Source organism: Caenorhabditis remanei, chromosome X, assembly GCF_010183535.1.
Source record: "Caenorhabditis remanei strain PX506 chromosome X, whole genome shotgun sequence".
NCBI lineage: Eukaryota > Metazoa > Nematoda > Chromadorea > Rhabditida > Rhabditidae > Caenorhabditis > Caenorhabditis remanei.
This window is the reverse complement of record NC_071333.1, coordinates 17993760-18020412: the sequence shown is the minus strand read 5'-3', so window position 1 is coordinate 18020412 and position 26653 is coordinate 17993760. Positions and strand designations below refer to the sequence as shown.

Genomic DNA, 26653 nt, shown 5'->3' with positions numbered 1-26653 from the left:
CGAAAAAAGCAATATATACAGTACCCGCATAAAAGATAACCTATTTTCCTTCTTGAGTTGAAAATTCCAAACTTTGAGAGTGTGTCATGGTAAAACTAAAATAATTTTTGTGGATCGAACAGACCAAGAACATAACTCCATTTTTGTAGTTGGCGACTTTTTTGTACAGACGATCCCTAGAAAGTTACAGAGTAACTACTCCCTCAAATCGACCCATTTTAATGCAAAATAATGCGATTTTTGAGCTCTCCACTTAAAATTTCTATAACTCTCTAGGAAAAGTTGGACAATTTCACCTGAAAACGGCCAAAGTTTGTATCTTTTTGGTCAGTACCTAGAGAGTTGGAAGCATTATACCTCATTTGAAGCGTTTATGTTTTCCCATACTGATGAAGACAATTCAAATAGTCATTTGTAAGTTGACATCCTTTTTGATATTGTTTTGTTGGTACCGAGATATGACTATCTGAACTGGCACCACTGGATGAGCCTCACATAAATAATTACTGAAGTTTTCACGTTTTCTTCTTCATATTGAAGTAACTATTTTTTCCGGAATTTCCGTGCATACAAATCGTGCCGTGTTCAACGAAACAATAATAAAAAACGATATTTTCGTCATGTGAGGAATAAGAGTGCGTACCTAGTACGATGAAGAGAGCGCGCCGAGGCTCCGGTGTATGCATGCATCATTTTAACATGTCATTATGTGTGGGATTCTTGATAGAGCAATATGACAGGTACACACTGGTACACACTGGTACACGTCGGAGTCAATAGAAACGGGGGACTGTGATATGATTGTTTATGATTTCTAATGTGGAGTGGCGATTGAGCTGTTGATCTCCACAGAACCCCCAAAGAGAGACTCCGCACCTGATTAAATGAGATATACATAAATATTCATTCAAGAGAAAGCTATTTTAGAAAATATGAACAATTGGAGATATGAAAAAAATAGTTATCTATAATTTAGTTCAAAAACAAAATTGCAAAAATAATTGCGAAAATTGGCAACACGTTTCTTTGTTCATCTCCTCCAGTGGTAGATCCTACTGTAGTTGTTGTTACAGTTGATCCGGTAGCTCCTGTAGCATTTGGAGCTGGGGATACTGTAGCTGTTGTCACAGTACTTCCGGTGGCTCCTGTAGCTGAGGATGCTGGAGCTGTTGTTGCAGTACTTCCGGTGGCTCCTGTAGATGGGGATGCTGGAGCTGTTGTTACAGTGGTACCAGCATCTGTAGCAACTGTAGGGCCAGTTCCAGGTGTTCCTGTAGGGGTTGTAGTTGTGGGTTCGGTCGAGCCATAAGGAGTACTGTATGCTCTTGAGTTCACAAAATTGTAAATCATTTGAAGAGCTTGTTGTGGTCGGTCAAGTGGCACAAAATGACCGGATCCCTGAAAATAATGGATGTGTCCCAGTGTCTTGTAGGTAATGAAATACCTTCACTGTCAAAACATCAATATTGATTGAATTTGAAGTATAAGAAGTCTGATATCCAGCTACGGTTGGTTGGTATGTCTGGTCAATTTGATAAGTCCATTGAGCTCTAGCACTGGATGTTGTCAATCCCAAAGTTCCAAAATTGTTAGCTGTGAAAATTTCAGCTCCCAGCCAGTTAACCATTGTGTCAGCGTCTCCGCTGTACAACAGCATTTTGAAATTGGCAGGTGCGCTGGAATTCAAATTTTATATCTATAAAAGCGTCATTATTTTATTACTTTGTCATAATGATTTGAAGATTTGCGGTGATGCTGTCAACTTGTTGGTTGTAGGCATTGATGATAGCGCTGAAAAGAAACATTTTAGCATCTAAAAGTACAAATATATTTTATACTTGTTAGCAGCCCAATAAGGCACAGAGGCAGGAATGTTCAATGCAGTTCTCACAGCTGGACGATTCAAATAATTTTCCATTGCATCATCCATATAGCATGGGTATCCATTCAGTGCATCGGATGACTCATAGTTGATTCCGGTCTGAACAGCTTTGTTGAAATAAGCAAAAACAGGATAAAATATTTAAATATTTACCCAAGTCTCTCCATACGGGGTTCTTGGTGTGGTGTCGTTGTAATTGATAGTCCAACACTGTTGGTAGACATTGTATGGGTCAAATGCATTGAGGAGAAGATTAGCTCCAGTAGACACCACCTGTAAATAAATTAGTGAGTTTTGTGCTCAATTTTTGTACAAAATGAAACTAACAAAGTCATAACATGGATCGCTCAAATTTCCCCATGGAATCGAATTATTGAAGTTAGTCATACGATCACTGAATCCGCATTTAAACTCATCACCAGAACAGCAAAGTGCCAAAGCGGTTTGATATGTTCTGAAACAAAAAATGTATAATTTTTGCCGGTCGCAAAAATATTCCCAACGTCGCAGAGATTCCTCCGTGATAATATTGGTAATGAAGTTGAGAGTTCATATCAGTCTTCTTGTCAATCACTCCGTTTCCAATAGAGACTCCCTTATAGTTGATGTTGATATCACCTGATTTGATACCTTGAACCAAAAGAGCGGCGAGTCCTGGGAGGTAAACTCCTGCATACGACTCTCCGGTGGTGTAGAAGTCATAAGTGGTGTATTGTGGATAAGCGGCAAAGAAACTTTTGAGAGCAGCGTAGTTTTCTTGTGCGGTCTGAAATTGCTCGTTTAGAACGATTTTAAATTTTTGTTTTAAATCATACCGTCACATCATCATATTGAATGTTGGTGTTGTTATAAGCATAAGAGTACCCCACTCCAATTGGGCTTTCCAAGTATAAAACATTGGCAAACTTGTTCCATGAGTATGGGTTACGAGAAAGTGTCATGGAATCCTTGCTAACACGGAACGGACCATTTTCTTCAAAGAGGCCCATCAAGGAACTAGATCCAGGTCCTCCATTCAGCCAGAGCAGCAATGGATCGCTAGATGGGTTGTTCTCAGACTCGACCAACCTGTATAGTTATAAGTAATATTCTAGTTATTGAATCTAGAAACTAACCAATAGTGAACTTTGTGTCCGGATAGTCCATCCAAGAATCCAGAGTACTGCTTGAACTGCATATCAGCTGGAAGTCCTGGCAGGTTGAGAATTCGATCGGTTTGGCCAGTTGTGCAACCAGTTGGTGGTGTTGGGTTAGTGGTGAATACTGGCTGCGGTGTGACATTAATCTGAAAATCGAAAAATCAAATTTATCTTAATAAACATATATTTGCAATATTACGTTAGCTGGTGTACTGTAGTTAGCGCCGTTGTTCAGGAAGTTGGTGAGCATCTGGAGGGCTTGAGCTGGTCGGTCGGATGGTACAAAGTGACCGGATCCCTTGACAGTAAGTTGAACCAAGTTTTGGGTCCACGACTTTGCATAACCTGCAATAGTAGTAGCGTACTGACTTCCTTGTTGGTAGAACCAAGGTTGGCGGGGGGAAGTGACCTGAAACATTATTACAATTACATTATTATGAAAATATAAGAGTTTATAAATTTAAACACTTACTGTGAGATTCCTCCTTGTCACAAGATCTTCAATCAACCACTGGTCTCCAAGGAACTGGCAAATAGTATCAACATCTCCGTTATAAAACATCAATCTCATGTTATTCTTAGAATACCATTGAGAATCCATAATAGCACTGATGGTGTCCTGCATATCATAATACTTTTCTTGCGTGTGATATCTGAAGTGATTATCTGGATTCTCATCAGCACAATCCACCCAGAGCGGTTGTTTTCTAGAATGAATGGCATCTTGAACATCGGATCGAGATAAGTAATTAACCAAAGCGTCACCACCAAAACAGTTGAGTCCTCGGAAAGCGTCAGTGGATCCATACCAGTTTTTGTCATTGGAATTTGAGAATTTAGCGGAGGCAAATGATTTTCTGCGGTTGATAAGTGCCTTTCTGGCACGATCTCTACGTGATCCCGGTCTACTCTCAAAACTAGAAGTTGGCGTTTGCCATGATCCTTGGTTGTTGTAGAGATAACAGTCTTGATACATGTTGTACGGGTCTCCACTGGAATTTTCACATATTCTGAAAGAAATCTGTCAGAGCTACTCACTTGATTTCATCCTGTCCATAAAATTTGTTTTGGTTGGCATCGACTGCATTGTAGCAAGCAGTTCCATAGTGGGCACCGTCATAATCAAAGTAGATAGGGTTGGTGTTGGTCAAGTTGCATGCGGTTTTGAGATTGTTCCATTCACTGAAAAGTAATTTGGAAAATAATTTGCATAGACTGTCCCAAAAGTTATCCAACTTACTCCAGCCCATTAAAACCTCGTCCATACTGAAGAATAATTTCAGAGTTCGTTTGTAAGTACTCACTAAGAATACCATTACCAACAGCGGTTCCCTGAAAGTTAATTATATTATGTTTATATTATTCTGCCTAGGAATCACCTTAAAGTTCAAGTTAAGAATACCCGCTTCAATTTGTTGGATAAGATTCAAAGTCAAAGTTGGACAGTATACTCCACCATAAGATTCTCCTGTGATGAAGAATTGGTTTTGAGCGTATTGCGGGAATTTCTTTGTGAAGAAGGCCTTAATAGCGTATCCGTTGTTTTGGGCGGTCTATAAAATGGAAAAATGCAAAAAGTGTGTCCCAGATTTTATAAAATGGATTCCTACGGTGTCATCACTCCAGTAGTAGTTCGGGTCATCTGTGTATGAGAATCCAACTTTGGCTGGTGACTCAAGGAAGATCACGTTTGCTTTCTGAAAATAGTCTCTTTTTATTTTGAACATGTCATATTTTAGTAGTTGCAGTATTAGAGTGTTAATCAATTTTTACTGATAAGCACTTCAGTCCATGTCATCTGTTTGCTGGATTGTGCAAACACTCTTAATTGATGATTTAGTGATTTGAAGCACCCGTTTCGTAATAAGATTAAATATTGAGAATGACGCCCAAATATTACGAAACTAACTAATAGAAAATAACTAACACTAATTTAACAATAGTTAAATTTTTACCTTGTTCCATGAAAACACATTCTCATAAAGAGTTTGACCTCCATCATCGTTTGGATGGAATGGACCCAACTCAGTAAAGAATCCTCCGAGAGAACTGCAACCCGGTCCACCGTTCAACCATAACACGACAGGATCGTTCACAGGATCATTTTGAGATTCCACAAACCAATAGAACCAATGATTCATAGGCGCTTCATCGGGAGTCAAGTATCCAGAGAACATACGATAAGTGACATTGAATGTTAATCCTGGCAAGTTTTGAATCATATCCGCTGTGGCATCAGCTGTCAAGTTAGTTGGCACATTTGGATTGGTGTTCATGAATTGAGCTGGGTCCGGCTTCACAATCTTCTCTTCAGCAGCCATCGGCGGGTAGGTAAGACCTGGAGGAAGTGGTGGAAGTGGTGGAAGAGTCGGGAGCGATTGAGCAGTTGGGTATTCAGGAGCTTGACACCCTTTCAGATCACTATATGTTGGAAGAAGTGGTGACGCTGGCAACGTGTATGGGAATGTGGTATTCAGGTTGATGCCATTGATAAAGTTGTAGATCATTTGGAGTGCTGGTCCTGGACGGTCTTGTGGTACCAAGTGACCAGATCCCTTGACAGTGACAAGGTTGAGGTTGGAGTCGAATACCTTGACATATCCAGCAAGCTGTGGCAAATAGTTCTGTCCAGCGATAACATAGTTCCATGGAAGACGCGGGGTGACAGTCTTTAGTCCGTTGTTGCTTGCAAGTTGCTCAATAAGCCATTGGTCTCCAAGATGGTTACAAACCATATCAACATCTCCGTTGTAGATCAGAATCTTCATGTTGTTTTGTTTGTAGTAATAGCTTTTCATGATTCTGCTGAGAACATCATCCAGCTCAAAGTAACTACGGTTGTAGAGTTGCGCATTGACGGTTTCACTGTAATAATTTTCTGTGGAGCTATAAATTTTATTTGACCTACTTGAAAGATTGCCATTGTTGAACAGTGGATGGGATGTGAAGTGCGTTGCGAACATCGTCTCTATTCAAATACGTTGTTGTAGCGTCAGTACTCCAGCATGGGAAACCATTGAATGGGTCGGAGGAGTCAAGATTCAAAAGTTGCTGAAAACCAACAAAAAAAACTCAAAATCATGATGCATTTCTAATTACGGCGTTATCTCTTCCACTAACAACAGCCGCTCTGTTTTGTTTGTTGCTTGTAGAAAAAGAGGATGAACTAGCAGATGTGGTGTAACAGTCTCCATAGATATTGTATGGGTTATTGGCAGTATTCCAAACTTGGTCGTTAACAACTCCAAGTATCTGAAACATGATTTTTGAATAAAAACTGGCACAAAAGCAGGGATAAAAGACAAATCAGCTAACTCACAGTCTTAGAACAGAAAGGATCAGCTCCATCAACTGCCTTGTAGTTTCCAAGGTAATCAAAGTAGATGTATGGCGTGTAGAAATCACATTGTGTGGGATCGGTCACATTTTTGCAGCATTGAGCAGTGAGTGCGTTGTATTCACTGGAATTATTTAATTGTTTTGTTTTTGAACATAATGAACTATGTTACGTCTCTCCAAAAAGTCCGTATGTGTAGAGTTGGAAAATGGCAGAGTTGACTTGAAGTTTGGTGGTAAGTTCTCCGTTTCCGATAGCAATACCCTAAAATAACATATGTTCTCATTTTCTAATGTTAGTTACCTTAAAATTAATGTTGATCTCTCCTGCACTAAGCATTTGTAAAAGCAATTTTGAGAGTGTTGGAATGTAAACTCCTCCGTAAGACTCTCCAGTGATGTAGAATGGATTTTGAGCGTAATTCGGGAAAAGATTCGTGAAGAAGTCCTTAAGAGCGTTATAATTATCGGAAGCGGTTAAGTCATCTCCGTAGACATAGTCGTTGGTAACGGTGGAGTAAGAGTATCCGACTTGGTGGGGGCTTTCGAGGTAGAGAACATTTGCGAACTTATTCCATGAGTGCACATTTTCATACAATGTCTGTCCGTCTTTGTTTGGTCGGAAAGGTCCGTTTTCGGTGAGCATTCCCCATAGCGATGAACTTCCTGGTCCTCCATTAAGCCAAAGGAGCACTGGACTGTTCGCTGGATCATTTTGTGACTCCACAAACCAATAGTGGAATTTATGAGTGTCTGAAGCGTTCAAGTATCCCGAGTATTGATTGAAGTTGATTTGATAAGTGAGTCCTGGCAAACTGACAATCTGAAAAAAGAATCAAAGATCTCGGGTCAAGTTCCAATTCTACAATTAGAGATACTGTAGAATTCTACAATGATCACACTAGAAAGTTTCCACACTTTATGACATAACCACTCACCTTATCAGCCTGTTGACGGGAAATCTGACCGAATTTTTGTTGATAAGGAGGCACTAGCGGAGCCGCAACTTTGTTAACTCGGCTGAGGCAATTGTTGAAAAACAGATCTAATACGAAATCGCGATAAAGTTGCAATGATTGTGATGGTCGAGTTTGTGGAGGGAAGTGGCCGGCGCCCTGCAAACAGAAGAAATTGTTGCTGATGCAACAGGAAGTAGGATAAGAAACCCATGGAGATCATAAAATCACTATGTGTTACCAAATTTGATGATAGAACACGAAAAGACACAATTATTTCCTGGAATTTTTGATAAACTCACTCTGACAGATGCGACATGTAGATTGCTGGTATAACTTGTGATGACACCCCCATCCATCCAAACAAAAGCAGCTGAATCATAGTTGTGTCTCCAGATACGGTCTTCTGTCATGTTCAGGTTCAGGGCTGCTGCAACTTCTTGTCCGAATCTTTGAGCTCCGATGAAGTTGCTCCAGATGTCCAGGTCTCCGTTGTAAATCATGATTTTCATGTTGTTAGTCACATAGGTATTGGTGTTGATGATTGAGGTGATTTGGGTTAGCAAATCGTTAGAAAGAGTTCGATATGTCACATTTCTAAAAAAAAAACGCGTGCAATATTTCGAAAATTTTCAATTCTGTGAGATACAAACCTGCATGACTGGAAGTTGGTTGATGCATTTACGCTGACATGGAGTGCTGCTTGAACTTCTGGTCGGTTGAAATATGCGGATGTTGAAGAAATCGCAAAACATGGGTAGCCGTTGAATGAGTCCGTTGAGTTGTAGTTGTTCACAGCAGCCTGAAAACACAATTTGGAAAAAATAATTATTTTTCCTAAGTACATTGACTCCGAGTTGTTTGAAAGATGTACTCCAGGCAGCCTTATTTCTGTAGCAGTCTTCATTGATGTTCCAGTTGTCGATTCTGAAAACGTGCTTCCTATTTATTATAGAGCGTTAACCCCTTTTCCCCACTCTTTTCATAATTTTCATTTTTAACTTTTTGTTTGACCACTTTTTTCTTTTTGATGACTTTTCATTCTCTTCTTTTCCAAAAATTGATAAAAAGAGAAGCATTCCACTGTGCTAACGATCAAAAATTACATACTGATTATTCGACCAAGTGGCAATTGCGTTGTCAGCTTTGGCTCTGCAAGCTGCGTTACTGTTATAGAAGTCGCAGTTTTGGGTGGACGCGTTTGGGCAGCAAACTGTTTTCAGATCATCGTATTGTCTGGAATTTGATAATATTGACGTATTGAATGCACGAGAGAAACTCACTTAGAACCAGCAAATCCGTGAGTGAAGTAGAAGGGAATAAGGCTGTTGTATTGGTGACGGGCACTCAAATCTCCGTTTCCAAGAAGGAGACCCTGAAAAACCCCGATGAAAGATCACGTAGATCAAGAAAAATGCCTGAACTTACTCGAACTTTGATTGGAGATGCAACAATATCTGGTCGGGGAACGTTATTAACAAGTAGAGATTGAACAAGACCAGACGCAAAGAAAGATCCATAACCTTCACCGGCAATGTAGAGATCAGATTTTTGCAAGTTCGGATACACAGTGTAGAAATCAAAGAGAGCATTCATCAAAGCGTTAGTAACATAGCTATCATCCTGAACATGATTTGGATTCTCCATCCAGGAGAAACCAGCACCAGGAGCGTCGATAGCCAACAAGTTGGACACTTTATTCCAGGCGAACACGTTTTCATATACTGTTTGACCGTCACTCTGAACATGGAATGGTCCCATTTCTTGGAATTGACCGAGGACTGAACTGCAACCCGGTCCACCATTGATCCATAGCAGAAGTGCGTCACTGGATGGATTGAGCTGCGATTCGATGTGCCTGAAAACAATTTTTTTCTGATTTTGTAACTTGTTATCATATTATACCAGTAATGAAGGTTATTGTAGTTTTTCTCTGGATTTGAGTTTAGGTATCCTGCATATTGTTTGAAATTTACCTGAAATAAAAACAATCATTATTTTTATTTATTTCCCGACTGGAAAGGAAAAAAAACCAACCTGAAAAATAGTGTTGGGCAATCCATTAACCAAATCTGCTTGAGCTCTCGGTGTCGGCGTGTTTTGTGAATTCCGTAGTGGTGCAAAAAGCAGTAAACAAAAAATTATAATTTGATGAGTTGCCATTTCTGCCTAGGCAATGATAATGGCAACCGCTATCATTCAGAGCACTCTCTTTTATAGAGGAAATGATGGCAAACTTTACAAGCACACAGTTCAGTCCTTACAATCGTAAAAATTTTGTTTCGTGTGTCGATGTGTGATGTAAAATTTATATTGTGAATTGAATTGACAAGAGAAAGAAAGATGTACTAGTCGTTCCGAAGATAAATATGAGTAGGTGTTAAAAAGATTTAAAAAAACAAGAGAGACTCGTAAAAATAAAATTTGTAAAAATGTGGTTGAAAAGTTATGTATTCTATTTAAAAAAGAAGGAGGAAATGCACTAAAACTGTTTTAAATATTTTATGATAGTATTCAAAAATGTCTAGATGCATACCGTGAATACCGTATTATAAAGGCATGCCGTTATATTTTTCAACTGCATTCCAGAGAAATGTTGTGATTTGATAAACTCATTAAAGTTAAACGGAAAAGCTTTTTTGAACTTTCTATTTGTTGATTACAAAGTTACTAAGCACGTTGTTCTAATCAGAACCAAAACAATACACCGGGATAATGATATTCATGAATTCTGAGCATAAATGGGTTACCGTTATGATACAGGTGCCATGAGTCACATGAAAAAAAAACTCATAGGTATCAAATCAGAAGATACCGTAACCTTCAAAAAACATACATAAATTCAAGTTTCTCATCTTCGTTATCCTCACATCCTCTTTCATTTCGTTTTCTTTTTTGTGTGTGTTTTTTTTGGTGTGTGTCTTCACTGTTGTCTGTCTGACCTCTCACGTCTCAATTGTTGAAGATTGTGAAGAAGTATGCACAAAAGAGGACCAAGGCGTGGTGTGGCTATGCTTTCCCGGGATGATTGATGAAATCCTTCACTTGACTTTTCTGTGTGTCATACAACTATTTTCTGTAATATTTTTGGTGAGCCTCACCCCACAAAACTTGAACGTGTGAGGAGGAGGACTCCTTTCATTCCGTTTCTCTTTTCTGTTTTTCGTTGTAAACGTTTTCAAGAATAAAGTTTTTCTCTTGCTCTGTTGTACCCAACTCATCAAGAATATCTCCATAACCATAATTCACAGTCAGCTGGCCTCGGAGTGCCGTTGTCTTCTTCTTCTTATTCTTCTTCTTGTTGCATCTATCAGGCGTAGTTGGACGGGGTGGCCGTCGGACCCAAACCGCTTGTGACATATAAGAGATTAATCTTTTGCAGAGGAGTCGGTCGTGTTGTGGCGTCTTGTCCACTTGATCCGAAAACTGTGGCATGAGTTTGACAGCTCCGCTCAGAGCCGGCCAGATGAACTTCTATGACGAACCTTACAATCCTGTATTAAATCTACACATTCCACAGTAAGTTTGCCATTCTGTAATTTCTGTTAAGAAGGTGATGATGTTCCTGTGCCTGGTAGTTAGGAGTAGGGTTTAATTGACAGCTGGTAATGTAATTAAAATGCAAAAATGGGTCTCAGCGTCACAGAATTCCACAGCATCCGGTAAATTAGGGAATCCGTCATAACTGATGACAATTTATGTTCTTCCGATCCTTTGGTGTTCGTGATTCAGCAATAATCTCGTGTATACTGAAGTTTCATAATCCTTTTTCAATCAATAAAAAAATCTCACAAACTATACGAAATATCTGTTATCCAAAACTACTTGTTATGATATTACTTATCAAGTTCCTAGAAAATTCTCATTAATACTACTATCTATATATTTTCCATTACTCCATTCTCAACAATTGTATATTCGGGGTCCATCTAACGCCAATTAGTGAAGACAACGACTTGTAGCAGACGCTTGTCTCACATCGTCTAATAACAACTGATCCCGAGGGACTAAATTGATTAGACGTCATCTTTTGCTCTTGATATCAGCTACTCGCGAGACTATATATTCATTAGCAATCACCTCATTTTCATTTCATTCTACACTTATGAATGCTCCCTCTCATTCTTTGGAAGCATTGCTGCTCGGCGGGTCAGGTTTGAACTTGACAGCATTGGAAAGGTAAGTTAACCGTCAACAATTAGGTGCTCACTCATGTATAGCCACTAATCTCTTAATTAAAAACCACAAGATCACATTTTTTCCACTAACATATCAGACAACACCTCTCCTCCAGAGAGTACTCGCTTCTATCACTATAAATCTGATCATTCCCAAAGTAGCACCAATTTTCTGTGAGCCCTGGTGTCAATGTATTCCCTGTTTTTGCCTCCGACAATACGTTTAAATAATCTCTACTATACCGCTGATGATTTAAATGGAATGAGGTATTGTTACTTGAATCATGTGAACGCATCATTGAAAGGTTGAGAACATTAGATACCAAAGTCTGTAACTATCTGAAAGATACATATTGAAAATTTTGATACAGTAACCACAGTTATCCGTCCTCTATGTGTTCCGTCATTAACCACTGTTGCAAATCCTTTAGATTTAATTTCGCCAACTCCAAAACTTGTTCCTCCTGTTTATAACATTGAGACTGCAGGTATTTGACCATTTTGATAGCCAAGTTATTGAAACTATTGATAGCTTAATTTATTCTAGGTCGCCCCAAAACCTGATACTGTAGATCTGGAAGAAGCTACATGCAAAAGGAGTTTTTGCACTTTTATGGATAGAACTTTTTTTTCATTCTGGTTAAGCCTTGTCTCAGATGTTTTTGATTTTGCACTATTCTGATTCTCCAAAGGGCATTTCCAACTTTCCATATCATCCTGTACTTCTAAATCTTATGATCCCGTGATTCACTTCGGTAGTCTTCTAGAAATCTGAAACTTGAAACGGTTTCTTAATCCCTTAGTGCAAGCATGATATTTTTCATGTTTCTCGATTCCCAAATTCTCCATTTTGATCTCTCTGTCAAATCTCATCGAAATTTCTTGTCCTCCGAATTCTCTACATTGTGAATGATGAGATTTTTGCGTTTGGCTATTTGGATGTTACAAATTGCGAGGGGAGTCGAAAAGATGGCTACACACTGATAACTGGAAACAAGTGGATGAGAGCGCTCCTCTTTTCGGGTTTTATATCTCTTATTGCTCTCCAGAAATATTTGCATATTTCAAAAGGGGGGGGGGACCCCACACATTTCCAACACACCAGTTATACGAGTTCGCAGCTGTCTTGTCGGATTTCAAACCATTTACATATATGACAGAGTGAAGTGAGGAGGATGAGCACACCACATATCAGCAAGTTTGGAGGAAAAAGTAGAGAATCTGCTTTTTTTTTTGGTTCTGGAAGAGGAGCGAGGAGCATCTAAACATGCAAGGGAGAAAAAAACGCATCCATGTTTTTTTGTTAGTTGAATCATGTGAAATCGGAGACCATAGTCTAAAACTATATGAAGAAACAGATAAATTTTGATATATTTTTGATACAGTAACCACAGTCATGTTTTCTCATTTCATTCCCAACTTATTTGTTTTGAGTTATTTTATTTAATGAGGTTGCTCAAATTTTTATAGCAAACTTTACGAATCTTGAACACCTACGGTTGTTATTCAAGTTTTGACCCCAGGGATTCTCTATATACAATAATAATACTTGTCTGGTATAACAAGAAATCATAAAAAACAGTTTTAATTTGAACAACATTAACTCGGTACCTGTCTACAACATGTTTTTGCCATCAGAGGGATTCAATAGCGTCCGGAGATAGAATCTGTCAACATAATTTTTCTAACAAATAACTGAAACCAAAATGCAAGAAAAAATCACTAATTGACAGTGCAAAAAAACTCAGTAACACTTAGCAAGACTCCTGGGGAACTAGACGACTAGTCTTTCTTTTTTGTTCGACAAGGGAATTAGTCGGGGGGATGGCGACGAGTTAGTTATTTTGATCACACATGAGGCATCGCTCAGTTTTTAACTATGGAGACTTCATTTTTGCTATGTTATGAAAATCAGATGAATTTTTCATCGAGCATAGGTAATTAACAAATTTTAGTATCCCTGTGGAAAAATGTTTTTCATGGGAAAACACTACTGGATTTTTTTGTTTACATTGAAGCAAACTTCGTTTTTTCATAATTGAATTATTGTAGATTAGAGAAAATTTTGTTGAAATATGAAAAAGATTTGAAGATAGAAGTCCAAAGTCCTCATTTTGATCAAAAAAACAAATAAGTGGCATGATTTTGAAATATGTTTCACTTTTTTGAAGTTATGCTATAAAAACTGAAAATCTTACCAGTGAGCTAAACACAAAACAGTATAAAAATTGCATGCGAAGTTAAATCACTTTTGTATTAGGTCAGACTTTTTTATTATCTGGCCTATCACGTAAAACTAATTGGAAAGCTTTTTAAACAGACCACCTTTATCGAATATAAACATTTTGGATTTCAAAAATAAATCAGATGTCCTGGCATCAGATTTTGAAAAATATGCTTAAAAGTCATTACGAGTAAAAAATTTCTTACTTTGAGATTTTAATACGCGCCGTTATGATTATAAATTGATGCAACTCATTTTACAAAGTTCAAGGAAAAACATTATCTTCAATTTAGAAGTAATTGCAATAGCAAGAAATTCAACACTTCAAAAAACCAAACTCCATTTCAAAATAGTGAGAATTTCACAGATGATCTCATCAAAAAAGATCTATTGAAAAATAGCTTAAAACTAGCGCCTCTTCATGTTTAATGGAAGTTTTATCAAAACTTTAAAATCAGTATAACCCAATTCCCAGCTAGCCAGCTTTCGGCCGATTTTCTCTGCTTCATACTGTGCCGCCTTCCCCCCACCCATTGGTCCCTAGTGCGCAGTGGGCGTGGCTTCAGAAGCTTTGCCGAGCACGCTTGTGGATCTGTGTCTAATGAGGCCGGTTCCCGAGGGGCCGCTGGCTGTGCAAATGTTCTTTCCTGACTCAAATACCTTACTCAGGTCTGTAAAAGATGAGAACCGAACCGCCTGGCCTATCATCGACGCGTCGAACGCAAGGTTAGTTTTTTTCTCAGTTTTTTTCCCTATGGAAAGGAGACGTATGGGAGGTGTCTAGGGATAACGTTTTATTTTGAAAATCAAAATGTGAAAAGCGAAATATGTACACATATTTCTATAAAAAACTTCCAAATATCCGAAGGTCCTTCTTTTCCAATCACTCGCCCTTCTTTTTTATTCTATTCTATGATATTTCAGTATTCAAATCAGTCGTGCACATTTCGAAAAGAACCCACCAAACAATCTGCGCAAATCCAACTTCTTCCACTTCGTCATCGCTCTATATGATCGCAACAATCAACCCATCGAAATCGAGAGAACTCAGTTTGCCGGTTTTGTTGAAAAGGAAAAAGAAGTTGACAGCCAGGATACTAGAAATGGGATACACTACCGAGTGTCTCTAATGTTTCAAAATGGTGAGCACTTTGTGTTAGGGAAGAGCCTAATTAAAACTGGGAGAATTTTTCTTTTTTTCAGGACTCCGAGGAGAGCATGACTTGTTCGTTCGTCTTATCGACAGTGTTACTAAACAGGTTGGTATAATTGTTACAATTTATGATAACTTTTAGAATATGTTGACATATTAACCTTATATATAAAATTGTAAACTTTTTCTTAGTCAAAATCCCAGAGTGTTATGAAAGTTGTCTCTATTTTCGAAAAAAAGAGAGCTTCCGAGAAAAAGACAGAGCTACATAGCTATCCTTCCATTTTTTTTGGGGGATACTTCCCTGTCCTACTGTACCCGTTTATATTTGTGTATGTAGATAGAAAATGCTCGCATTCATCGAAGCCTCTTTCACATTCATCATTTTTATCTGACAAAAAAGCGAAAGCTCTGTCTGTATGTATCCTTTCGCAAGTTTTGTTCAACACACGAAAAATAAGAAGAGCGAGACCATTAAAGAGCACAACCATTAAAGTCATCACATCAAATTCACGAATTCAGGCTATCACATACGAAGGACAAGATAAAAATCCGGAGATGTGTCGAGTGCTTCTCACTCACGAAGTCATGTGCAGTCGGTGCTGCGAGAAAAAAAGTTGTGGAAATCGAAACGAGACACCGAGCGATCCCGTTATCATTGACAGGTTTGTAAGGAGATTCTGGGTTTTCAGGTTTTAAAGGAAGTAGGGGAAATCTGGGACAGATGTCTGGTAGCAATGAAGACAAGGGGGACAGCTAATAGTATTGCGCCATGAAAACCATGAAACTGCGCGCTTGGAATGCCGTAAAACATGAATGAAGCGAGGAGCAGGACAGAAACAAACGGGTATGTCCCTGCCTTTTTCTGAGATTGCTTTTCTTCTCTGCCTTTTTGTTTTAATTCTGGAAAGAGACATAGGAAAGAATCTTAGACAGCGGGCAATGAAAATTTACATCTTCTGAACATGAGATTTTTACTTTACCAAGTGTTTCACCATGTATGTATTTTTTTGGGTTGAAAAGGGGATGAGTAGTATCACGTCTTGTTTTGCGGGAGTCTCATAGTTATAGTAATTACGAACACTCTACTCAATCGAATTATCGTGTTCGCCTTTCTATCCAATTGGTTCAAAACTACATGAAAATCGAGTAATTGCTACTTTCCCGGAGAAGTGGATAGCAAAAAGAAGAGGAAGGAGAGGATGATACTTTTGTGGTGGTAGTCGTGGGCCTTACGAGAGGAAAAAGAGCATCTTGAGTGAGTAACTTGCGCAAATTGGTAATGGGGTGCAATGCAACATGGTTCAAACTAGAGTAGGATTGCAATTTCTTTGGGATAGTTGTAACCTACATTGAAAAAGTCGAATTGGCATCAACGAGATCAGGGAAATTCAATTCTTTCATTTCTCTAATATTTTTTTTTCAGATTCTTCCTCAAATTCTTCCTGAAATGCAACCAGAACTGTTTGAAAAACGCGGGCAATCCCAGAGACATGAGACGTTTCCAGGTTGGTCATATTTTCATAAATGACAGCTCCATTACTCTATCTATCACAAACCAGTTGAACCGTTCACAAACTGTCATCTATATTTCTTTTCACTTTTTGTTTTGATAATAGGAAAACAGGTGGTCACACTATTGTAGGATGATGGGTCTTTTATGCAAAACTGACTGAAGGCGACCGAGCAACAGACTGTGTTCGGCGGGGTCTCGAAAAGGGAATAGTTGTAAACTGAGAAACGGCCCCAGCGGGATAGTCGTCATAAATGACAGCCAATCTTCAATCTGCTGTTTGGAGGGAGAGCGGTAATGAAGAACATGATGAATTGGGATACAAACAATAAAAAAAGAAAGATGCCTAGAAAATTAATTTTGAATTTTTTCAGGTGGTTTTGAGCAGCACTGCTCGTATTGATGGCCCACTTCTCGCTGTGTCAGACAACATGTTTGTTCACAATAACTCCAAACATGGAAGACGAACCAAGCGCACAGATGCATCAGATGGTTAGTGTCTATTTAGTTTTTATCTTTTCGACAAAAAATACGTTTTTCTTCCAATCAGTATCACATACAACTTTTCTCTATAAGATTCTCCCATCTTTCACATTTAACATCCACATTCCATTTTACATCTGTCAATTCCTGTCAATTCGAATTATGGTCACTTTTTTGCCTCTGTTAAACATACTCCTCTCCTTTTTCCAAACATTCATCATCTTTCTTCCTATTCCAATTCTTCTCCTCCCTCCCGTTTTTGGTCATCATTGGCCGGCCACGTGCCTTGAGAAAATGAGCGAGGCAGCTGTCAATTGCTGACACCTCGATAAATGGCGATAAGTGTTCAATTTATGCATGCAGTGGGTCGTAACCTTCACGACAGAAGCACACAATGGCATATCTTTATCTAGATTTCCGGCCGTGCATCCTGATGATGTTTCATGCTATCATCTGCTCGAATCATAACGGGAGGGAAGGAATTGAAAATAGCCGGGGAATGAAGACTCATAAAAACAAATAATTGGCGTGTAGGGTGTGTAGAACGAGATGGCTATTAAATAGATCTGATTCTAATCTTGAGATTTTTTTCCTAATTTCTCTTCTAAGCGTATGTAGTGGGGAGTCATGATAAGAAACCTCATCATACAAATTTTCATCATAAAAAATCTACGTTAATGATTCACGTCCATAAAAAATAATTTCCAGATTCCGAGTATTCTGAATCCGCAGAACTCCCATCTTCAATACCAGTTATCAAAGCACTGTGTCCAAGTGAAGGATGGGTTCAAGGAGGGACCCAAGTCGTTGTGATCGGAGAGAACTTTTTCGAAGGTCTACAAATCTCATTCGGGACCACAAACCCAAGTTGGGGAGAGTCTGTTCAGCTAATCTCTCCTCACGCAATGCGCGTCACCACTCCACCAAAACACTCATCAGGACCAGTTGATGTCACTCTTCAGTTCAAATCAAAAACTTTCACAAGAGGAACTCCACTTCGCTTCTCTTATATCAGTAAGCTAATTAATAAACTAATTAGAGGATCAACATCAAAACGCACTAACATTTCAGCACTAACAGAGCCAAGCATTGAGTACGGATTCCAACGTCTTCAAAAACTGCTTCCAAAGTATCCAGGAGATCCAGATCGTCTTCCAAAGGATCTCATCCTTAAAAGAGCCGCAGAACTAGCAGAGGCTCTGTACAACAGGTATCACTACACATACATGTAGAAATCACACCATCATTTTCTATTCCAGGACGTCTGCCGATTCTCTCAGCACTTATTATCACACTCAGTTCGACGCTTCAACTGACTACTCATCGCGAGCCCATACTTCTCCGAGATCTACGTTACCGTATGGAGCGGGTCAGCCAGCTATCTCGTCAGCAGTCTACCAGACATCCTATCCAACAGTCAATGCAACTCCAGCTGCAAACTTTTTGAACACACAGACTGGTTAGTTTTCCAAATCCCTAAAAAGGATATATTTTACAGATGTGTTCCTTATTACTGCTTTTGTTGCTAGGAGTATGATTCGCAACAATATCTCATATGCGTCACATCAACATGATTCATAATGTCTAACTTAATTAAATATAAACAAAACAACAATAATTGAAATTGCGAAATTCGATTTTTCCAGGTTTTGCAACATTCGGAGCTGTCAACCCATTCGCTGCAACTCTCCAATCATCGTCTCGTCTTTCATAGAGAACGCGGCCAGATTTGTTTTGAACAACATCTAAATATCTTCCTTTCCCGTCTTTGTCCCATCTTCTCAACCATTTTTCTCAAGTCTTGAATTAGTGACCGCTTGAAAACTCAAAAAAACTCGAGCCTTGCGTTCGCTCCACCTCTTGTCAATAATTGTATTGTGATACATTGAACATTTTCTTGTCAGGAAACAGAGAACTAATGCAAATAATGATTTTGAACTTACCAGTCAAACTTTTTTTCACAGAATATCTCTTTTTCTCATTTTTTTCAAAACTATTGATCTTTCCCTAAAATTCCGTTTTAGTCTAAAATAATGTGTACAATGATTTCTCTTTTCTTTAGATCTCACTTTTACTTTTGTGTCTTAGTCCCCTACATGCCTTAAGCAACTTCAAACCAGTATGTGCATCCCTACTTGACTCTCTCTCTCTCTTTCTCCTTTTCTTATCTGCATAATATTGCGTGACATGTTCATTGTGTTTCTTGAGTAACTCAATAAAATCAGACCATCGAAAAAGAAAACTAGAGAAATAAAAACGCGTTGGAACAATCAGGCCGTTATCACTTCAAACTTGGATTGGCTGTCCTTGTCAATGGTTCTTATTTCAACATTTCCGTCTAACCACAATGGAGTTGATTGACAGGCACTGATGAAAGAAACATTTTTTCGTTGACAATTGCCACACGGTCTTTGGGTTTTCTGGGGTGTTGATATGATTGAGTGTAGGGCGAGTTTTGCAATTAAAACTGCAATATAATTTTTCATCTTTTTTTACATCGCAACATTTCGATGAAACGAAAGGGCACAAAAATTTGTGTGTGTGTGACGTAATGTAAAAATGACTCGACTTTCAAAGATTCTTATCATTATCAGTTAACGCCGCGACGTGACTTTTAAAAGTAAATTGGTAGCGCCAAGTATTTTTAGAAATGTTTACGTGCGTGAGGGAATGAGAACTACGGGAACAGAACTTCATCAAAAACCACCGTCACCGGTCAGGTTTTATCAAAAATAAATATTAAAATAAAATTATTATATCACTTATTGTGTTAACACACGCGGTTCATTGTCAGATATTTAAAACAGCCGGAAGCGTTTGATGTTTCCGGTTACAAATTGGTAAAGATGTTCAACAAGTGCAGCAAAGATCAATTCTTAAAAACATTCAAAATATTCAAAAACTTTTCGTAAATACAAGCAGACCAATTCACAAAAGATAACATCTGTGTGCTTTTTTTCTGAAACGGAACTCAAAGTCGTAGAAAAAGAAAACAAGGTGAACTAACCAAACATCCACCATTCCTGAAATATTGTCTATAAACATCAAACATCGTAGTGATAAAAAATAAAATAATTACACTTTTGTGTAGTTTACACCCGTTCTAAATTCAGAAGTAGTCTTTTCTTTGTTTATTTTTTATTATCTTGCATTGTAGGAAATGGCTTACAAAAAAAATCTGTCTGTTAGACAATTTAAGTTCCAGAATGACTATAACTTTGTGAAACTTCTGAATCTCATCACTTCCAACCTATAGTTTGTACGCGAACAGTAGTGAGAGTGTAAACATGATATTTACAGAGAATGATGCAAGAAATCGGTGAAAAGTGAGAGAAAACTCGTCCAAAAACTTTTCCGTGATTCCATATATCATCATTTTTACATCATTCCTTGCAAAGCCATCCGTGTTGCTGGGAGAACGATCGAAAAACAATATAATAATGAAAAATAAAATCACGAATGTTTTTTTAAATAACGACTAGAGACTATTTTAGCACCATACATCAGGTTTTTACTATTAGATTTAGATGCTTCAAAAAAATTTGGCTTTTTTTCAGATCCCTTCTTACAGACAATACCACCGACAATTTTACCGTTATGTTTGTTGCAATTGCTGGAGACGTTTTTTTCTGCAATCTGATGCAATAGTGAGGCAGTGAACGGTGTCTATCGTTTATCGTTTCTTTGTTTGTCACTGCAATACAGCTACTGTACGCAAGTTTATGCCCTTCTGTCGTCAGTCTTAAAAATACTACCCTTTTATTATCATTTTGTCACAACTATCCAAAATTAACACTTCCGCGTCAAGAACTGATGGGGGATGGTAGACAAGCACCACGTGACTCTGCCGGAATTTATTATCTTTGATCTGTAGTTGTTCTTCATGGAATCAGAAAGTGAAAAGCGAACAATATCAGCTGATGCTCGCTCATAAAGATATGGAATGTACGTGGCCATGTGAGATTTGTATTTTTCTTTTCTACCTCTACATCTTATCTTATGTCTCAAACTATTTTTCCTTATTTTTCGTTTTCATCTCATTTCAACGCCGGGCATTCTTCACCGTTATTTGCGAAAAAGGACGGACACTGATATGGCGGGCCGGTCGCTCCTCTTTCGCTTAAGTGTGGCGACGAAACCTTCTGCTTTATTGTCCAACAAATCAAGACGTCTGTGGTCTCTCTGTTTTTCCCTTTTCCCCCCGTTGCAGATAGTCGGAGCGGGGATCGGTTATCAGGCAGAGACGGACACAAGAAAAAAAATAAGAAGAGAGTGAAAATAAATTGATAATGACCACGTTTGATTTTGATATCAAGAACAGAAGAACATCTGAGAGACTTGGGTATCAACAACAGATGGCAAATCACTCCACTTTTTGTGATTGATGACAATATGCTACGTGAGAAACACAACAATACAGTTTTACCTGTACAGTACTACTTCGCGACAAACAACAAAGAGCAGTCGGAACTTTGATTTGGGGGAACTGAGACAAATAGTAGGTTTTTTTGACTCCGGGACATTTCCCCAACGGATGTTTTTCCACCGGACTTTTCCCTACCAGACATTTCGTTACCAGAAATTTTGACACAAATCATAGGAAAGTTTCCAAAGCTTTATAGGAAAAAAACATATCACTAGTACGCGTTGATTACGCTAATTAAGGTTATATGTTTTTTCCCTAAAAAGTTTCGGAAATTTTCCTATAATTGGTGGCGAAATGTCTGGCGAGAAAAAATTTGATCTTTTGCAAAAAAAAACCTAGAGAATAAATCTTTTTAATCTTTCCGATGCTACCGTGAAGTACAAAGGTTGATAGTCACAGTCCAACGTCGTCTAATTCGATAAGAAACGTGGAAATTTGGAATTTTGGAGAAAGTTCTAGAAATACAAAGACTAGATTGTTTGATACCGAATTAGCACGGAACTCACTGTCGATCAGACTTTTCGGGTGATCATCATGAACATTGACGGTGGAAATTGTTGTTGTCATTCGGAACAAGGATACTGTACTTTTGTGATAGGGAGATAACAGATTCTTTACGAGCGGACGGATAGCTTTCTGTGATTGCTGCAAAAACAAAACAATCTAGGGCTACAGTATCCTTGTTCTATTTTTATGTGTTAGAAGATACACACAACGCTTTGTGATGTCCCTTTAATGAGTCATTCACTTAGGAACTTGTTTATCGCACCCACATCTCAAATTTCATTCTGCAGCTCAAATTAGCATATTACTTCCTTGTTGACTTGGAATTTTATTGTCCAACATGAATTTCGAGAAACTATACCTGAAATGAGTGAAAAAATTAAAAGTATCCCATCATTTCCTTCAATTTTGTTTGGCTTACAATTGAAACTAACAACAAAGCAACAAGTTCGAAATGAAGAAACAATTTCAGCGTCTTCGGCAAATGTGGTTATTTGGTTTAGTTTCGATACGGAAACAGATCAAAAACTATTCTTAGTTCCGAACATTGTCTATTTTCAGAGTGTATCCATTGTTTCGACTGAAAAGGTCACAATATACCTTTTGATGGACTACTGGTACATTCAAATGTTTTTTATATATAAAAAATTACATTTTCATCATTTCCTTTAAATTTTTTCTGTAGTCGTAAATTCAATGGTGATTTATTAGTTTTCAGTAATTCTTAATTGTCCCCAAATATATAAATCTGAAATTGATTCTCTCTCACACAAAACAATGAATTATAAAAAAAACCTCATAAAATTTTTCAATGACGCTATGAGTGTATTTTAAAGAACAAGAAACCAATCATCATATCGGAGACATAAACATCCAAGTACCCACAGTAAACCTCAAATGAATTTGTTGTTGCAGATCAAAGATAACATGTTTCAGTCCCTGTTCTAGAAATGATGTAAGAGTTTGATCGTAAATTGATATTAATATGACCGTGGTTGATGGTTTCAACTTGATAAGATCCTGATGATTGGAGACATGGACAAGAAACCAATTACGTACAAGTGAACCTTCCAGAATGAAGACCGACGGATGTCTGCTGTAGAGCTTCCGTGTTTTCACAAAAGGGGACCACGTCTTTGTTATTTCTGAAACAGAAACTAAGAATCAAGTGCGTGTTGAGATGAGAACGCTTCCCACCCCACCAACCGATAGATCAAGTTACAAATGCGTGAGAACGAAAAAGAGATGATTTGATTTACCATCAATAAGTAAACAGTGAGATATCTACAGTAACCCTCTCTTCAAAACCAGATGGTAGAAAAAGTAGAAAACCACTCGACCAACACGTCACAACGCTGCATCGGAATTCGAAAGGATTAAAAATGAGACTTTAGTCAAAAATAATCAAAATCGAATCCACGTTGTATCTTCAATACTATCTTTTGTGATAGTTTGATTTTTCTCAAAAACAACATTCCGGGTACATTGGCCACCTAATAGATAATCTAATCAAGGTCGCCGTTCTAAAATAGAAAGTAAGTGCTAAATTTAGAAAGATTACGGTACATGATATGATATACCGGCTAGATGATACATTTACACTCCATTCTTCAGACATACTACGTGAGAGACATCATCTACAAATCATCATGACGTGTGTATATGTCTATCGCCTTTGTTCTTTAAAAATAGACCACCTTATCTTGATTTCGGCTATTTTCGCGATCTCTGACGCTGTTATGATCGGTTTTTGTACTCATTATCATCTGTTCACTATACTTTCGATCACCAAACGAGTGTGTCTGAGTGCCTAAAGACCACCCACACTTGCTTTGAAAAACTGTCCGACAAAGACAACCAAGTTTTATCAGCCGATCGCATCTGGTCTGACGACCGACCCCATTCTATCTTTCGTCATCTTTCTGTGTATGTCATCATGTTTAGTCAACGTGACTATCAGCGCCACGTGTATGTGATGTATTTTTAATACAGTGTCGGTGTCGCTGCCGGTCGGTGGCGAAAAGGAAGAGAGATAGAGGAGAAGGAGAATGGAAGAGACTAATGAGAAGACGACGATGAAATAAGACGAAGGACGAGATGATACGATACGCAGAGCGTGCTTGGTGGGAAATGAGAAGAAAGCGTGGGAACCAGTATGTTGAGAGCGATAAGACGCAGGGGCGACAGTGATCACCACGCGACGATTCGACTCCTCCTATCAATTAACGATCAGTCGCGTGCGGCATCGAAACATTATCAGCGAGGGGCGGAGTTCCAATTCGTACGTTCACAGATATATAAGTTGGCTCGTTTCCCACTGTTCCAGCATTTCCAAACACACATTTCCTACATTTTCCTTCAATACCTTCTCTTTCTTCCGCTTCCTTATCCTACTTTCACTTTTTACCTTCATATAACAATATACTTTCAGATTAGGAAAAGCATTGCTTCAAGTGGTCTCTACTCACTTCAAACTTTAACACGTTCAACATGCAAACTCTAATGACTCACAGTCGTATCAACCCACTTCCAGGGGCAATTACCAAGGAAGAGATCAAATGCCAACTTTTGGTCCATGAGCGCAGATTCTTGAGCAAGGTAAATTATACGTTTCACTTTCTGCGAATTCATGTGGGCGTGCTTCTAATTATACCCGTCTCCGCCGGTTTCGTATAAAAGCGATAGCTCCGCAGACAAAACTTCATTCCTTATCATGTCTTATTTTCTGTTCTTTCAGCCAGCCAAGAAAGATGAGTGGAATGTCATGCCACAATCTGTTCACTCCAAGAACACTGTCAACCCAGTTCGTAAGATCGCTGATGCTTGCGCAGTCCCACCAAACCCAGAAAAGAAAGTCATCAGACTTCACCTTGGAGACCCATCAGTTGGAGGAAAACTCCCACCAAGTGAAGTCGCCGTTCAAGCTATGCACGAATCAGTCAGCAATCATATTTATGATGGATATGGCCCAGCTGTAGGAGCACTTGCCGCCCGTCAAGCAATCGTTGACAAATACTCCAGCATTGACAACGAGTTCACCGCCGATGATGTCGTTCTTGCCTCCGGATGCTCTCATGCTCTTCAAATGGCCATCGAAGCAGTCGCCAATGCTGGAGACAACATTCTCGTGCCACACCCAGGATTCCCACTGTACTCCACACTCTGCCGTCCACACAACATCATCGATAAGCCCTACAAAATTGATATGTCCGGAGAGGATGTGAAGATCGACTTGTCTTACATGGCCACAATCATTGATGACAACACCAAAGCCATTATCATCAACAATCCAGGAAACCCAACCGGTGGAGTTTTCACCAAGGAACACCTCGAAGAGATTCTTGAGTTCGCCAACAAATACAAGCTTATCATCATTGCTGATGAAATCTACGGAGACTTGGTGTACAACGGAGCCACTTTCTACCCACTCGCCTCCCTCAGCCCAAAAGTCCCAATCATCACTTGCGACGGTATTGCGAAGAGATGGATGGTTCCCGGATGGCGGTTGGGATGGTTGATCATCCACAACCACTTCGGAGTTCTCACTGAAGTCAAGAAGGGAATCGTCGCCCTCTCTCAGAAGATTGTCGGACCATGCTCCCTCGTTCAAGGAGCCCTCCCAAAGATTCTCCGTGAAACCCCAGAAGAGTATTTCGTGTACACCCGCAACGTCATCGAGACAAACGCCAACATCGTCGAGGACATCCTCGCTGAAGTTCCAGGAATGCGAGTTGTCAAGCCAAAGGGTGCCATGTACATGATGGTCAACATCTCCAAGACCGCTTATGGATCAGATGTCAGCTTCTGTCAAAACTTGATCAAGGTAAGTTAAAATCATTAAATCTAATATAAAACCAAGTTCTCATTGTTTGATTTTCAGGAAGAATCAGTGTTCTGTCTGCCAGGACAAGCCTTCTCCGCTCCAGGATACTTCCGAGTGGTTCTCACCAGTAGTACCGATGACATGGAAGAGGCCGCTATGAGAATCCGCGACTTCTGCTTCAGAAACTTCAACCAACACTCCGACTCCGAAGATAGCTCGGATGAAGGACTCGACTTGAGCGCAATGGAATCCGATTGAATTCTTCGACCCTGAAACCTGAAACTTGCCGCACCCCTGTATATCTAATCCAAGAGAAGCTGTGCTTCATTTTATTTGTCTTAAATTATGTGCTAAATCTTCTAAAACCCAGTTACCAACCCCTCTCTTTCCCCCCACTCCAGAATCTCATGCAACGATCCCAACACCAATTTTTAGTTTTATATTATTTACCAATTGAATTGACTTGATTTGTCCCCCTCGCCCCGAATATTGTGCCATTCATTTTTTAATCTTCTTATCAACGATGATTCCCAGTTCCAAACTTGAAAGCCCACATTTTAACTTTATTTCATAATTCTTACCATTCAATGCTTCATAATAAAACGATTTTTTCTAAATTTCTAAATATCCTCTTTTAGAAAAAAAATGCAAATTTAGCAAACTGAAATATGAAGCAAAAGGTCTAATGAATGGTCGCGTCCAGTCGCGTGTCATTTTTCAAGTGTGGTCGCGGCTCTAAGGAAGTTTTTTTCTCTCTTTCTTTTCTATGGCGATTGATTTCTTATTTTAATCCTCACTCGATTAATATGGACAGTCACAAAATAGAATCACGAGAAAGTCAAGAAAGTCAAGAAAGTCAATTTCTTATCGCTGACATAGATCACAATTTCAGAAGACTAATCTCATGTTTTGTCTTCTCTGCAATAATCTGCTTGAAAAAAATTTGCTGCTTACTTTCCGTCTCGACTTTGGACTTTTCCTCCTTGAATTATAGTTCCAAAAATGTTAATCCGATTGTCTCCGTTTTCACTTTTCA

At 38.8% G+C, this 26653-nt stretch overlaps 4 protein-coding genes across 4 annotated transcripts; 2 read left to right on the top strand and 2 right to left on the bottom strand.

Moving 5' to 3' along the window:
• Positions 1-972: 972 nt before the first annotated feature.
• Positions 973-9476, bottom strand: GCK72_025641 (uncharacterized protein; the record flags this gene model as incomplete). The annotated part of the gene is made up of 30 exons (XM_053736428.1): positions 973-1398; positions 1445-1676; positions 1723-1791; positions 1839-1981; positions 2036-2155; positions 2210-2336; positions 2386-2648; positions 2698-2950; positions 2998-3167; positions 3221-3430; positions 3494-4013; positions 4060-4203; positions 4262-4353; positions 4401-4574; positions 4632-4718; positions 4977-5886; positions 5930-6072; positions 6121-6273; positions 6341-6482; positions 6531-6622; positions 6734-7180; positions 7296-7472; positions 7616-7910; positions 7967-8115; positions 8159-8240; positions 8424-8549; positions 8597-8688; positions 8742-9171; positions 9219-9289; positions 9351-9476. The coding sequence occupies 30 exons, from the start codon at positions 9474-9476 to the stop codon at positions 973-975; spliced, it is 6465 nt and encodes a 2154-aa protein (XP_053579994.1).
• Positions 9477-10451: 975 nt separating this feature from the next.
• On the bottom strand, positions 10452-10748 carry GCK72_025640 (uncharacterized protein; the record flags this gene model as incomplete). Its single annotated transcript, XM_053736427.1, has 1 exon — positions 10452-10748. The coding sequence occupies one exon, from the start codon at positions 10746-10748 to the stop codon at positions 10452-10454; it is 297 nt and encodes a 98-aa protein (XP_053579993.1).
• A 3568-nt stretch (positions 10749-14316) lies between these two features.
• On the top strand, positions 14317-18578 carry GCK72_025639 (uncharacterized protein; the record flags this gene model as incomplete). The annotated part of the gene is made up of 10 exons (XM_003106159.2): positions 14317-14441; positions 14640-14857; positions 14919-14974; positions 15391-15533; positions 16295-16376; positions 16756-16873; positions 17573-17878; positions 17936-18074; positions 18124-18323; positions 18511-18578. 10 exons carry the CDS (start codon positions 14317-14319, stop codon positions 18576-18578), a joined length of 1455 nt encoding a protein of 484 aa, XP_003106207.1.
• Positions 18579-24284: 5706 nt separating this feature from the next.
• On the top strand, positions 24285-25875 carry GCK72_025638 (uncharacterized protein; the record flags this gene model as incomplete). The annotated part of the gene is made up of 3 exons (XM_003106264.2): positions 24285-24392; positions 24532-25617; positions 25675-25875. 3 exons carry the CDS (start codon positions 24285-24287, stop codon positions 25873-25875), a joined length of 1395 nt encoding a protein of 464 aa, XP_003106312.2.
• Between the last annotated feature and the right edge of the window lie 778 nt (positions 25876-26653).